This window comes from Candidozyma pseudohaemuli, assembly GCF_003013735.1.
Source record: "Candidozyma pseudohaemuli strain B12108 chromosome Unknown scaffold00022, whole genome shotgun sequence".
Lineage (NCBI taxonomy): Eukaryota > Fungi > Ascomycota > Pichiomycetes > Serinales > Metschnikowiaceae > Candidozyma > Candidozyma pseudohaemuli.
Genome location: NW_020194456.1, coordinates 1 through 13,281, shown reverse-complemented (window position 1 = coordinate 13,281; position 13,281 = coordinate 1). Strand labels below are relative to the sequence as shown.

The following is a 13,281-nucleotide window of genomic DNA, read 5'->3' as shown; positions in this document are numbered from 1 at the left end:
ATGGTCAGAATGAGAATTAACAACTGATTTCAGCCATTTTCCGACCTTGGACGATCATTGACCCATTAGAAATTGAAAAGTTAGCACACTACGCTGACTTCATTGTGGAATACTCCGACTTTACAGCAATAAGAAGCCACCTATCCACCTTCTTTTTGTCGTGATGTATCACTAGCTTCTGATTCTGACCTGTTTGATGCTTAACAAAACCAACATCCCCGATCTATGATGACATTTTACCATCTTAACCCTCCATTCGCCTGATTTGTGGTTTTTCTTCAATCTTTCCCGTCGGTACACATAAAAAGAAGTTTCCACACTAACCCTATTTCAGCTTGCTGTGATTTGATAATAGAAAGTTAAAACCTCGGAGCAGACAAAAGTGGCAACGACTACCATACTGTCTCACCACCAGGAGCTGACCTACCTTTTTGAGACAAGTAGTCAGAACAAATATCTTTCTACAAGCACAAACTGTACTTCAAGTATGATCAGTGTGGGGAGATATCTTTCTTCGCGAGACTAGGTTGAAACTCCAAAAGGCACTGCCTTTTATGGACCCAAAAGGCATCCTATTCAATGAAGGGATATTCTCCTCCTTATCATTCGAAAAAATGTCAGTAACTCCCAAAATTGTATTTTAGGTGACCTTTTTTGTGCTATGGTTTGTAATGATTATACAATTGTGCAGCGCGAATTCATATTATTGTAGTGGATTTCGGGAAATTTTGTAGTTGCGACGAAAGTTCATAATGTGAAAAAAAAAAAGGACCGAAATGTAAAAGACAACCAAGGCCAACAATTAACACTCCGTTAATACCGCACACAAACCTCTGATGTGGGCGACAGCTCACGATTCAGTTCACAGGTGTGGTCGAGCGGCGCTAGTCTAAAAGCTGAAAAGGTGGTTCTTTCTCCATGTAGTTTTAAATTGGGTTTTACATCCAATCAGATGAAGTCAAAAAAGAAGAGATCGAAAATAAAAAGAGGAAGCAAAGAGAAGAAGACTTAATTGCGTTGGATATGATACGGTTTTCCGATCCCGTACTTTGGCTGCGAAACGACCTCTGCTTCCATACTTCCACAATCACCAGCCTCAAATCAACCATGGCGAAGCCCCCGATCGCCGAACATTCCCAGGCGAGCTTACCCGAAGCATTGCAAAGGAAATGCATGCATTTGACAGAAGAGCTTTTACTTCTTCAGGCGAATATATTGGGAAATTTGGAAACCAGGATAACCCGATGGTGGAAACGAGGTAGCAGAATTGCAGGTTCATTTGTTGAACATACGTCACTTTTTGAGTCTTGTGGCCTTGAAACATACCCCAAGTAAGCCTTCTCCTGTGCTGCCTATATGGACATCCGACCATCAAAACATTGAAGCACTCAGATCCTCTACTTCACATATTTCCAATTTCCCAGAAGACGACTCCAATTGACTGGCAAACTCTTCAACATCTAAAAGCAATTCACTTCCTGGCCGTTGGAATGTATGGAAGGCTTCTAGCGACAATGCCGCACTGCCATTACCAGGAGAGGAACTCCCTGCCTAGAACAGGGTCCTCGATGCATTCTCGAGGCTTTTTTCGGAACATTTCCTCATTACGTAGGAATTCTCGTTACAAACGCTCAAGCCTTGTTTCACGGTGAAAAGCCTCCACTGCTCTTAACAAAGCAGGAAATTTGTTGAAACCAATGTGGTATCGAAGGCATACAACAGCAGGTTGCAGCCATCAACATGGTACACATGCCTGATTGACCAGATCGACACCAGCATAAAAGGCGATACGAATCCCGCTGTTTCTTATCAACCACCATGCTCTCCTTCCTCAGTTCATTCGCTGTCTTGGTGTATGTCAACGCCTTGACCATTCCACATGGGGAATACCACGGCAAGAGAAGCGTTTCTCCTCTCAAAATCGACTTTACTGTTTCGAAGCAGCAGGATGAAACCATTGCCCAGTTGAAGGCCAAAGCCAGTGCTCTTATGGCCCACTATGCGCCTGATGTTTTTCAGAAAAGAGCCATCGATACCCCCATTGTCAACTACAAAGACGTCAGTTACCTCATAGATTTCCAGCTTGGAGACAATCAGCAGCAGATTCTGGCTATCTTGGATACTGGATCCTCTGACCTCTGGGTGAACGGACCCGAGATTGATAAGCCAGAAGGTGGAACCTACGACCACTCACAATCCTCCTCGAGTAAGATGCTTGACCAGGAGTTCTTCATTTCTTACTTGGACAAGTCGTACGCCAGCGGAGAGTACTACACCGACCAGCTTGCCATCAATGGCGAGAAGGTTTTGGACGATTTCCAGTTTGCTGTTGTCAACAAGAGTCAGAACAACAGTCAGGGTGTTTTTGGCATTGCCGACAAGAACCAGTTGGCTACGAACAGCACATACGACAACTTGCCCTGGGCGTTGCAAAAAGCAGGTGTGACTCCGAAGGCTTCCTACTCATTGTTTTTGGGCTCTAGAGAGGCTAAGAAGGGGTCCATTGTGTTTGGAGGCATTGACACCGAAAAATATGAGGGTGAGCTCACAAAGTACCCCGTGGAGGGTCTGAGAGGGTTGGCGCTTAATTTGAAGAGTGCTGAGGTTGCAGGAAACACCCACGATTTGGACATTGAGATCTTGTTGGATTCTGGAACATCTTTGAACTTGTGGCCTAAGGAGATTGTTGATGCTATTGGAAAGGAACTCAAGGGTAGCGAAATGCAAGGCTACTACTTTGTCGATTGCACACAGCCAGAGGATAAGTATGTCTCTTTTGACTTTGGCCAGAACAAAATCAAGGTGTCCTACCAAGACCTCGTGTGGAAGAGCGACGGATTGTGTTTGTTGGGAGTCAAGCCATCCTTCAACAATACCCATATTTTTGGCGACGTTTTCTTGAGATCAGCCTACGTCTACTACGATCTTTCGGAGCATGAAATCTCCATTGCCCAGGCCAAGTACACCAACTCCTCCAACATCATCGAGGCCTGAAAAACTTTAGCACGCTATAAACGACTTTCTAGAATGCCAGTAGTACCGTAGGACAATGATCTGTGGGGAAAGGGATGAGCAAGGAATGCCTTTTCTACTCGGCAAAAATGCTTGTATGATCTCTGAGACCGGCTTCTGACGCCAAGAGGCCTTACTGGGGGCAAACAATGGCCCTCGAGATGGGATTTCCAGGCTGGCAGGGCCCTCAGAGCGGAATTGGGGCCCTAATTCCCCTTAGTCATACGACTAAAACCACTAATCAAAATCATCATTGTGTTATAAAATCCGATTTGGTCTGATTTATGCACCAGAGCAGAATCGGGTGAAAAATCAACCTCCATGGAAGGATGTGGGGCACCGTTCGGTTGTTTCTTGTTTCCAGGTCCCCACAATCAAAAAGCCGGAGAAATAAGTGGAGACCACCGACGGCCCTTTGTTCATTTCTTGATCGCCAATTATGTGCCCCAACCTCCTCTATGCCCGGGCAAATTGTCACCACTTCCCCAGATCTCATAGCCTAGAAGAACTTTTTCAAGATGCGGCGTTCTCAGCCGTAAAGCCCCATGGCTATCTACGCTTATCAGCTTATCAAGCACGGAAATCAATGCAGTATGTTCCTCCATGGTAGCTGATGCCGAGACCCCTTAAGCGCGGCTTTCTGGAAAAAAAGTGTTGATAATTTAGCGAAACGGACTTTCGCAAAGAGTGCCTCAATGGGATGTCCCAAATCAACGGAACCGTTTTCCCTTTTCTTTTCTGCTTTTCTTGATATTTTTCTCCTCGATTCCGCTCGCTGCACGGACGACCATTTCTGACTCTGACTATCAAGAGTCGAGCCAAGTCCTTGGCACACCTCCCTTCTTTGTTGATGGACCGCCAAAGTGGACGATGTCATAGGCATTGAAAGGTTCTCCATCGCTCGATTCATTTTGCCGTAGGGGCCCCACCGCCAACGTTTTCTTGGCCGCCCACCGAGATCGAGCTGGTATTTAATGGCTGCAAAAGTCTTTTGGCGGCAAGTTAGCCATGAATACAGAATCTGCAGAATCGAAAGACTTTGAAAAGCAGATCTACAGCGAGGATGTCGCTTCTGCCGAGGCCTTGAATATGGGAGACGCTCTCAAGGAGTCCCAGGCCGGAGAAGACCAGAAGTTGAAGCGTGTTTTGCATGCTAGGCACTTGTCGATGATTGCCATTGGTGGCGCTTTGGGAACCGGTTTGTTGATTGGTACCGGTAATGCCTTGAGACTTGCCGGGCCTGCTGCCATTTTCTTGAGTTACTCGGTCATTGGTTTCGTCGTTTACATGGTTTTGAACGGTTTGGGAGAAGTCGCAACACATATTCCTTTGGCAGACGGTTTCGCTGGTTACTGCAGAAGATATGTGGACGAAGCTCTCGGTTTCGCTTGTGGATGGACTTATTTGTTTTTGCAGTTGTTGGTGACTGCCAACCAGTTGGTCGCTGGCGGCTTGACTATGCAATACTGGATCAGCGAGGAAAGAGCCAACCCGGGTATCTGGATCGCCGTGTTCTTGACTATTAGTACCACCGTCAATATGCTCGGTGTTCGTTTCTTTGGTGAAGTGGAATTCTGGGTCTGTATCGTGAAGATCTGTACCTGTATTGGTCTCATTATCTTGTTGCTTGTGATCGCTTTGGGCGGTGCTCCTACCGGAGACAGACTCGGTTTCAGATTCTGGCAAAACCCTGGAGCCTTCAGAGCGTATGCTGAGCCAGACAGAGGCGTCAACATCGAGGGCGACCTTGGAAGATTCGTTTCGTTCATCTCGGTGCTCGTCAATAGTGTCTTTGCATACTCGAGTTGTGAAATGGTCGGTGTGACTTTCCCTGAATGTGCCCGTCCCAGAAAAGCCATCCCCAAAGCCATCAGGTTGACCTTCTACCGTATTGTGATCTTTTACGTCCTCAATGTCTTGGTCTTGGGAATGTGTGTGCCTTTCGATGACCCTAGACTCTTGGGTACCAGTGGCACCAACGCCTCTGCTTCGCCTTTTGTGATTGCCATTTTCAATGCCCAAATCACAGGCTTGGACCATGTCATCAACGCCTGTATCTTGATTTTCGTCACTTCTGCAGCTGTCGCCGACATGTACATTGGTTCCAGAACCCTTTATGGCCTTTCCATGTCTGGATATGCACCCAAGTTCTTCTCCAAAACGGACAAGAGAGGTGTTCCATACTGGGGTATTGCGCTTGCCTTTGGATTTGGCTGCTTGGCCTTCATGGCGACGTCCTCGGATACCGCAGAAGTGTTCCAGCACTTTGTGAATGTCGTTTCTCTCAACGGTTTGCTTGCCTGGTCGTGTATTCTTATCGTCCATATGCGTTTCATGAGAGCGGTGAAGGTTCAGGGGTACAGCAGAAAGAAGGACTTGGCTTTTCGGTCTCCGATCCAGCCATTCGGCACGTACTTCTCCCTTGGCGTTTGTGTCTTTGTGATTTTTGCAAAGAACTTCACGGTCTTCCTCGGAAGCCCCTTCGACTATGAGACGTTCATCACCGGCTACATCATGCTTCCTGTCTTTATCGCCTTGTTCCTTGGCTGGAAGTTCTGGCACAAGACAAGGTTCGTTCGTGCCAGCGAGATTGACCTTACTTCTTTCAAAGAAGCCTTCGATATCCAGGAAGAGAAGTTCTTGGCACAGGACGAAGAGGATAAAGCTGCCAGAAGGGCTGCAGGCAATCCTATCAATTTGAAGTGGCTTTATGACAAGATTTTCGGCTGGGTGTTCTAAGCAAACGCAGGTACACCGCTCTTTGGCTTGGCCAATGTATACTCAATATCTCAATAACGATTTAGTAAAAACGGGAGCACGAAATGACCCATCTAGTAGATTACGCTCAGTAGATTACGACCACACAAGCTGGCCATTCAAGAGGTTCAGCAACCGATCTTGCCAGCTTGGCTGCTCTGTCCAGTTCAAAACACCCTCATACAACGCTCTCACGCCTTCAACAGACAGGGTGTTTGCAAGCTGTTGCACAAAATCTGGATCCACCAGAAGCCATTGTTGCAACTCATGGTACAACTCCCCAGTGCTCAAATCGTTCAACTCATCCACAAAACCGTTATGGTTGATGGCTTCCCAGGCGTAGAAAAAGTCTCCATACAATCTGTCGTGGAATGCCGCCACTGCAACAGTACCAAACTGCTCCAATGCCTGGTAGTTGTCGAAACTGTGAATATCAAGAGGCGGCAAGGATTTGAACTTTTCCTGGGTTTCGTCCAAGACACACCCGTCGTCTTCGACCAATTTGGCCACGTCAGCCATATCAAATTTGTACTCTCCTTCGGTGTTGCTTGAACCGATTCCGACTCGGGAAACACCCTCCAAGAAGTCGTGGTAGCTTATGTTGGCCATCGCCAAAGCCGCACAGAAGATCACCGAAACTTTCATAATCAACTAGACTCGAATGAGGACTTCAATGGATCTAGATGAACAAGAAAGAGTAAGAAGATGCGAGTTGTTGTTAATGCTTCATGTCCTTTGATGGTGTGGCCTGCGTATATGAGTGGCGTACGTCTTCATGAAACTTCAGCCGCTCGATGGGGTGTTATCAGATTGACGTTGGTGTTTTTGGAAATTGGTTTTTTAAAAGCTGGGAATATGAATACAAAGAGTTTGAATTAAGATAGACATAGCTTTTCTTTGACAGGTGAGTACCAGCTGATAGCCGGTTGAGCCGTACCATGCACAATTAGACTCCAGGGCTCTGGTGCATCTGGTGAGAATTTCAACAGGTGCGTCAATGAAACAAGCGAGTTGCCATTACTACTGAGCGACATGGGTTGTACCAGAAAAAGTATATCAACAATACAATTTTGCTGAAATTTATTAAAATGTTGTGTTTTATGAATACTTGGGTACTTCAATTGTTGATATTTGGCATGGCGTTTCGGTGAGGCGACTTTTCATGCACAGCTCAAGCCGTATCAGGAAATGCGAGAATAGGCGAAGCACACAAGGTACCCTCCTGCGATTGGCTACTATGGGAACTGTAGCAAAAGTATAGAATCTCTGAGAAGATGTTCTTAGATTGTCATAAAAAGTGGAAAATGGGGAATTTTAATTGAGAGTTAGAATTTTATTTGAGAGTGATCTAGAGATACATTGGGTGAAGCGAGGGAGATCAGCGTAGGATGCGGCAGTACTTGACAACGTCTTATCTGCCTATGTATTCGTGGACTAAGTCACCGAAAAGAGGCTAGGATTTCCCAGAGGTCGAGAGTATGAATCTTCTTCTATGATTCTCAAAAGTAGAATGGATAATGCTCTTTGACGAAGAAAGCTGCCTTTTCAGATCGCATTATATGATCATACGGCCATTCGTCAGATACAAAAGCTTCATTTATTTAGTAATTGAGCAAGCAACCAGTGTTATTTAGTAAACAGTCAGTAATTCTCACCAGCTAACCTTTGCAACGTTCTCGCTAATTGCCCCAGCTTACTGATCGCTTGGTCTATGCTGGTGGAATGAAAAGAAGACAGCATATCTATTTGTCTTCCACTCCGCCAATAAGCACCGATTGATCTCAGCATTAAACAAAGTTTAAACCTTAGAAGAGAATGTGTGATAGTCGCTTTGGGCGGATCAAATCTCGAATTTAGCTATCACTGCGTACGTCTTGTTTGGGTTGAGGCGTTCATCATACCGATACGAGAAAAGAAATTTCGGTAAATTGTACTGGCGACCTTTTTCGCTATAATCCACTAAGTCCGTATTATTTTCAAGAGAAGTCTCGAAGTATAGGAAATTTCAGAGCAATACAGTTGTGACGGGGATCATCCGATTCTTCCGTTATGATACCGCATAGCCGAGAAGAAAGAAGCTTACAAGCGACAGATTTTTCTTCCTTTTTCTTTCTTTTTTGCATTTCCTGCTTTTCTTGGATAGCCTTCAAATTGCTTTCCAGAAAACGTTTAATCAACTTCTGCGAGCTCGACAGTTGGATAAATCACGATCACAGAACACAAACAGCTACAATACTTAACTCTCTAGCTATTTTCACTTCCAATTCCATCTCTCATTTCCCTTAATTAATAGCTAAGTCCGAGCTCATCATCAACTCAGGGTTTCTCAATAAGCGGCGTACAGCAATATACGCGAACACATCCACACATTGCACAATAATGTGTCTGTCCGCCTTACTAAAAAATGTGTATTGAGAATACAATGAATTACAATGAAAAGAAAGGACACCAACCTTGTGTAGACATCACTATCACTAAGTCTAGGCCAGGTGAACTAGGGTCCAGTGGCCAACGCACTAAACTTACATTCTCATGCACGTACAGCTTTGTGCTACCTGCCCAGCTTATCGAGATGTGAAGCCTCTCATGACTCTGAATCACATTATAGTCGGACTAATTATTTTGTTCGAAAAATTAACGACAAGTGAAAATTCACCTTGGATCGCCAGAATGACGTTATCAAAGGCGGGGGATTTCAAACCGCAAGTCACAGGCCGCCCTTTCTTGGCGGCGGATAAAGATACGCATGGATCCTAAACGGACTTTTATCTGCCTGGTATTCAGTAACTGGACCTCCAAAGTATGTGTCCTGCATACACGCAATTGTGGACCTTGAGCCACTTTGTGAGGCTCTGAAACGTAAGTCCCATGTAATGCAAATGTGGAAGAGCCAAAAGACGTTGACATTGAATTTCTTCTTTTTCGGCTATTTTTTTTATTTCTGAATCATGTAGCATTTTGCCACAATACAAAGATCTACATTGGTAAACTTCCCAGCGAGCTGAAATTATTGAGAACTGTGGCCCAGAAATTGCGAATACGTCAAAGCCGTCATTACAGAAGGACAAGAATTATGGCTGCCTATGACACTCATTGATAGTGGAAATGTATGCAATGGGGCGATTTTTTTCTAATTTTTCATCCAACTGTGGAGGCACCTCCTTAACCGCTCATGCGTCTAAATTGCATCCGTGGTTGCGTAAGTATACTGGATTTCACGTAATTGAAGCCAGGGCGGGCCAGCCGGATATCTACAACGGTTAGTTCCGCCAAGCAAGCTTCAGCCTGTCTAGCTCTTTTGATTACCTTGCATGTCCTCACAACCGCTATTGTATAAGTACAGATCTTCCGCCCAGTCTTCTCGGAACCGTTCTGAAAATCAACCACTGTATTCTGCCATGGGTGTCGCTATCAAGAAGAGGACTGGTCAGGAGAACACTGCCTCAGCCAAGCTTGAGGAGAAATTGGAGGATGTTGTCCAGGTGGTGCTGATTGATACCGAATCGCAGGCCGATTCCCTTCTTTCGAACCCATTCAAGGACCCTGCAGTCGCTCAGTACTACCATGATTTGTACGAGAAGAGTCGTTACGAGTGTCGTCTGGCTTTTGATCCTGAATTTGAATGGCTGCCTGAGGAGGAGAAGAAGGTGATCAGGAAGTTGGATTTCAGAGTGGCTCTTAGTGCTTGTGTGATGTTTATCGCCTTGCAAGTGGATAGAGGTAATTTGGCCCAGGCTGTGGTTGACGACTTGTTGCCTGATCTTGGAATGAACACCAATGACTATAACACAGGTAACACCATTTTCCTTGTGGCCTTCTTGTTGGCTGAATTGCCTTCCCAGGTGATTTCCAAGAAGCTTGGACCAGATATTTTCATTCCTTTGCAGATGTGCTCCTGGTCCATTGTGGCTATCTGCCAGGGTGCAATGCAAAACAGGGCTGGTTTTTTCGTTTGCAGAGCGCTTATTGGTGCCATTGAGGGTGGTTTCATTGCCGACTTGGTTTTGTGGCTTTCGTACTTCTACAAGTCCAAGGAGTTGCCTCTTCGTTTGTCGTGGTTCTGGACGTCCCTTTCGCTTTGTCAGATTTTCACCTCCCTTTTGGCTTTCGGTATTTTGCGTATGAGAGGTATTGGAGGTTTGGCAGGCTGGAGATGGCTTTTCATCATCGAGGGTCTTTTCACACTTCTCATTGGACTTCTTGCATTCTACCTTATGGTTCCTTCTGCTGTGCAGACAAAGAACTGGCTTCATCCAAAGGGTTGGTTTACCGACAGACAGGAGAAGATTGTCGTCAACAGAGTGTTGAGGGATGACCCTTCGAAGGGAGACATGCATAACAGACAGGGTTTGACCTTGAAGATGATTGCCAAATCCGCCTGGGATTACGACTTGTGGCCTGTTTTTGCAATCGGTTTCATTGCATACATTCCAAACAGTACCATCCTGCCTTATATGACGCTTTCCATGAGATCTTTGGGTTTCAGTCGATTCGACACAAACTTGCTTACAATTCCATCTGCAGTTCTCCATATCATCACCTTGCTTTTGATTACTTGGTTCTCTGAGAGAATCAACGAACGTGCATTGACGTGTTTGGCTTACCCAATCATGGTTGTGCCATTTTTGGCTGCTATCAGATGGTGGCCAGGCAGTGGAGAAAACGCCTGGGTAACTTGGTTCTTGGTTACGATGGTGTTGTCTGGTCCATACATCCACGCTATCTGTGTTTCGTGGGTTTCCAGAAACTCCAACTCCATTCGGTCCAGATCCGTCTGCTCCGCTTTGTATAACATGACCGTGCAAATTGGAGCCATTGGTGCTGCCAACATTTACAGAGAAGACGACAAGCCAAAGTACCGCAGAGGTAACATGCAGCTTTTCATCATTGCTGTTGCATTGATTCCATTGCTCCTTTTGGTCAAGTTCTACTACGTTTTCAGAAACAAGCAGAGGGACAAGATCTGGAACGCCATGACTGCCGAGGAGCAGGAAGATTATATTAAAAACACCACGGATGAGGGTAACAAGCGCCTCGACTTTAGATTCGACCATTGAGTGACCGTCTGGGCTTATAGAGCGATAATTTATTGATTTAAAGTGATTCAGAGTTGTAGGAACAGGTGATAAATGCCTTATGGCAGAGGTTTGAAGGAAGCAACCTTGAGTCAAGCTTTCGATGAACATTCATTACAGATTCAGCACAGTATATACGATAGACGTCTCAGACGGAACACTCCCAATTAGGCCTTAAGGTGCTCCTTAAGGAAAGGAATGGCCTTCTCAAGAGCAGGCTTAACAGCCTCAGGCTTATCGTAAAGCTCATAATGAGTGACGTTAGGAAGAACAACAATGTGCTTATCTTTAGATGCGGCGCGACCGTAAATTTCGTTGGCATCACGATAAGCGCCAAAACTGCCAGGTTTATCTCCGACAACCACCAAAAATGGCTTCGTCATGATGACTTCGGCATGGCCAAATGCGTCCCACCCGGCTGCGGCACTGTTGAACGAGAAAAGGCCGTTGGCGTATCCGTTGGGTTTTTGACCACGATCGGTCTTGTAGTAGTCGTAAGCCTCGGGAACATCGACATCACCGGTTATTTTTTCAGCCTCCTCTGCGCTAGAGGGAAGATAATGGATAACACTGCGCTCGGCGCCTTGAGCCTCAGCAGTACGTTGTTGACCAATCTTTTCAAGAGTTCCCACAGGATCGAACTGTGCAAAGCCTTCACGAGCCAAACGTCCAAAGTTCACTGGAGTGATACCCACGCAGGCTTTAAAACGGTAGTCGGTCATAATGGCATTGAGGGCATAACCACCACCACCGCAGATTCCAAGAACACCAATGCGTTCAGGATCAACGTATGGAAGCGTCTGGATGTAATCGACCACAAAACGAAAGTCCGAAACACGGAAACCTGGGTCCTCCACAAAACGAGGTTTTCCTCCGGAAGCACCCTGGAAGGAGGCATCAAAGGCAACAACGACAAAACCCTCGTCAGCCAAGGCTGTACCGTAGACGTTACCAGAAGTCTGTTCTTTGCAGGAGCCAATTGGGTGGGCACTTACAACAGCAGGGTATTTCTTGTTCTCATCGAAAGATGGAGGGTAGTAGATATCGGCGGATGTCTCCCAGGCAATGTTGGGGATACTGACTGTTTTTTTGTTCTCTGGCATGGTGGTTTGGATTGATAATGGAATTGAAGTCGGGGGAATTACCACGGCTTATATACCCCAGAGCAAGGCATTGCAGAACCCCTAGTACCACTCATCTAGGCTCAGAGCAAGTATCACAAACACGGAGGAAAGCTGCAGGGTTTTTTTGAAAAGGGCTCGAAATTCCGGCCAAGTGAATGTAGCAACTAATTTAGGGCACGGAATGCGGCATCAAATAACTTCCGGCCATTTTCGAACACAGTTTGGCTTTTGTGGATTGGTGGATGCTACCAGTGGTATGCGTCAACGGATCGGAGAAATACCAAAAACGGCCTGTTGTGTGTGCATTACGTCCGAGGGGCCGCGCGCTTTTCACGGCCACCGGAGAAATTCCAAAACCGTATCTCATCTACATATCTCCGAGCGGCTAAATGATTATCACGCATGGAATGGGACTCGTCAAATATGTAAGCCTATGAGATGTCGGTATCATGACCCTTGCTGTGAAGAAGCATATGACATCTGCAGAAGAGCTTCCGGGCGTTTCACCCCTGAGCCATTTTGAAGGGTGGATGATTGAGTGGTCATTTGCGTGAATTCTCGGGTGTTGGGATGAAGCTTTAGGTCTGATGCATGTGATAAGGTTGAAGTGTTAAAATTCAGTGTTGCATTGAGTATTGTTTTCAGGTAAAGTTCGTCACGTTGGATGTGTAACAAACGAATCTAAGGCCTGGATGGATGCTTTGGGTGAGCCCATTGTGAGTCCTTCACTTGCAGGTAGAGCGATTGTTTATCTAATGAGAAAAAGGGTCCCTCCACTGCACAGTGAGTTTGAAATTGACGTGTGGAAGATTACGTCAACTATAGTTTGAAAGCATAGGATACACCGACCTCACTTATTTATGCCCTCAGTCTCAACAAGTAAGAGTGAACTTTCGATTAAATTGTGAATCCACCAATAATACTCCCATATGGAGCCTCTTAAGTGATCTGCAGCTTTGTTCCATTGCCCCACCAAAATAGGAAATATAGTGAAACACCGAATCATTGACGGTCTGAAAATGGAAGACTGATGAAACACGAAGCATCATAATTTACGAGAGCCCCTTTACTATATAAATGAGGTCAATTTCTGATTTCTGATATCATACCCAAAAGGGATGTCTGGGTTTTTTCTTAGGGATGTCTGGGTTTTTTTCTTAGGGATGTCTGGGTTTATCTTAGGGATGTCTGGGTTTATCTTAGGGATGTCTGGGTTTAATGTCTGGGTTTAGGGATGTCTGGGTTTTTTCTTAGGGATGTCTGGGTTTTTTCTTAGGGATGTCTGGGTTTTTTCTTAGGGATGTCTGGGTTTT

General features: G+C 45.6%; 5 protein-coding genes across 5 annotated transcripts; 3 read left to right on the top strand and 2 right to left on the bottom strand.

Moving 5' to 3' along the window:
• Nucleotides 1–1,818: 1,818 nt before the first annotated feature.
• Nucleotides 1,819–2,994, top strand: C7M61_005117 (pepsin-like aspartic protease; the record flags this gene model as incomplete). Its single annotated transcript, XM_024860428.1, has 1 exon — nucleotides 1,819–2,994. One exon carries the CDS (start codon nucleotides 1,819–1,821, stop codon nucleotides 2,992–2,994), a length of 1,176 nt encoding a protein of 391 aa, XP_024711349.1.
• A 1,026-nt stretch (nucleotides 2,995–4,020) lies between these two features.
• Nucleotides 4,021–5,751, top strand: C7M61_005116 (uncharacterized protein; the record flags this gene model as incomplete). Its single annotated transcript, XM_024860427.1, has 1 exon — nucleotides 4,021–5,751. One exon carries the CDS (start codon nucleotides 4,021–4,023, stop codon nucleotides 5,749–5,751), a length of 1,731 nt encoding a protein of 576 aa, XP_024711348.1.
• A 114-nt stretch (nucleotides 5,752–5,865) lies between these two features.
• On the bottom strand, nucleotides 5,866–6,378 carry C7M61_005115 (uncharacterized protein; the record flags this gene model as incomplete). The annotated part of the gene is made up of 1 exon (XM_024860426.1): nucleotides 5,866–6,378. One exon carries the CDS (start codon nucleotides 6,376–6,378, stop codon nucleotides 5,866–5,868), a length of 513 nt encoding a protein of 170 aa, XP_024711347.1.
• Nucleotides 6,379–9,167: 2,789 nt separating this feature from the next.
• Nucleotides 9,168–10,826, top strand: C7M61_005114 (uncharacterized protein; the record flags this gene model as incomplete). Its single annotated transcript, XM_024860425.1, has 1 exon — nucleotides 9,168–10,826. The coding sequence occupies one exon, from the start codon at nucleotides 9,168–9,170 to the stop codon at nucleotides 10,824–10,826; it is 1,659 nt and encodes a 552-aa protein (XP_024711346.1).
• A 185-nt stretch (nucleotides 10,827–11,011) lies between these two features.
• On the bottom strand, nucleotides 11,012–11,947 carry C7M61_005113 (alpha/beta hydrolase; the record flags this gene model as incomplete). Its single annotated transcript, XM_024860424.1, has 1 exon — nucleotides 11,012–11,947. The coding sequence occupies one exon, from the start codon at nucleotides 11,945–11,947 to the stop codon at nucleotides 11,012–11,014; it is 936 nt and encodes a 311-aa protein (XP_024711345.1).
• Nucleotides 11,948–13,281: the final 1,334 nt, after the last annotated feature.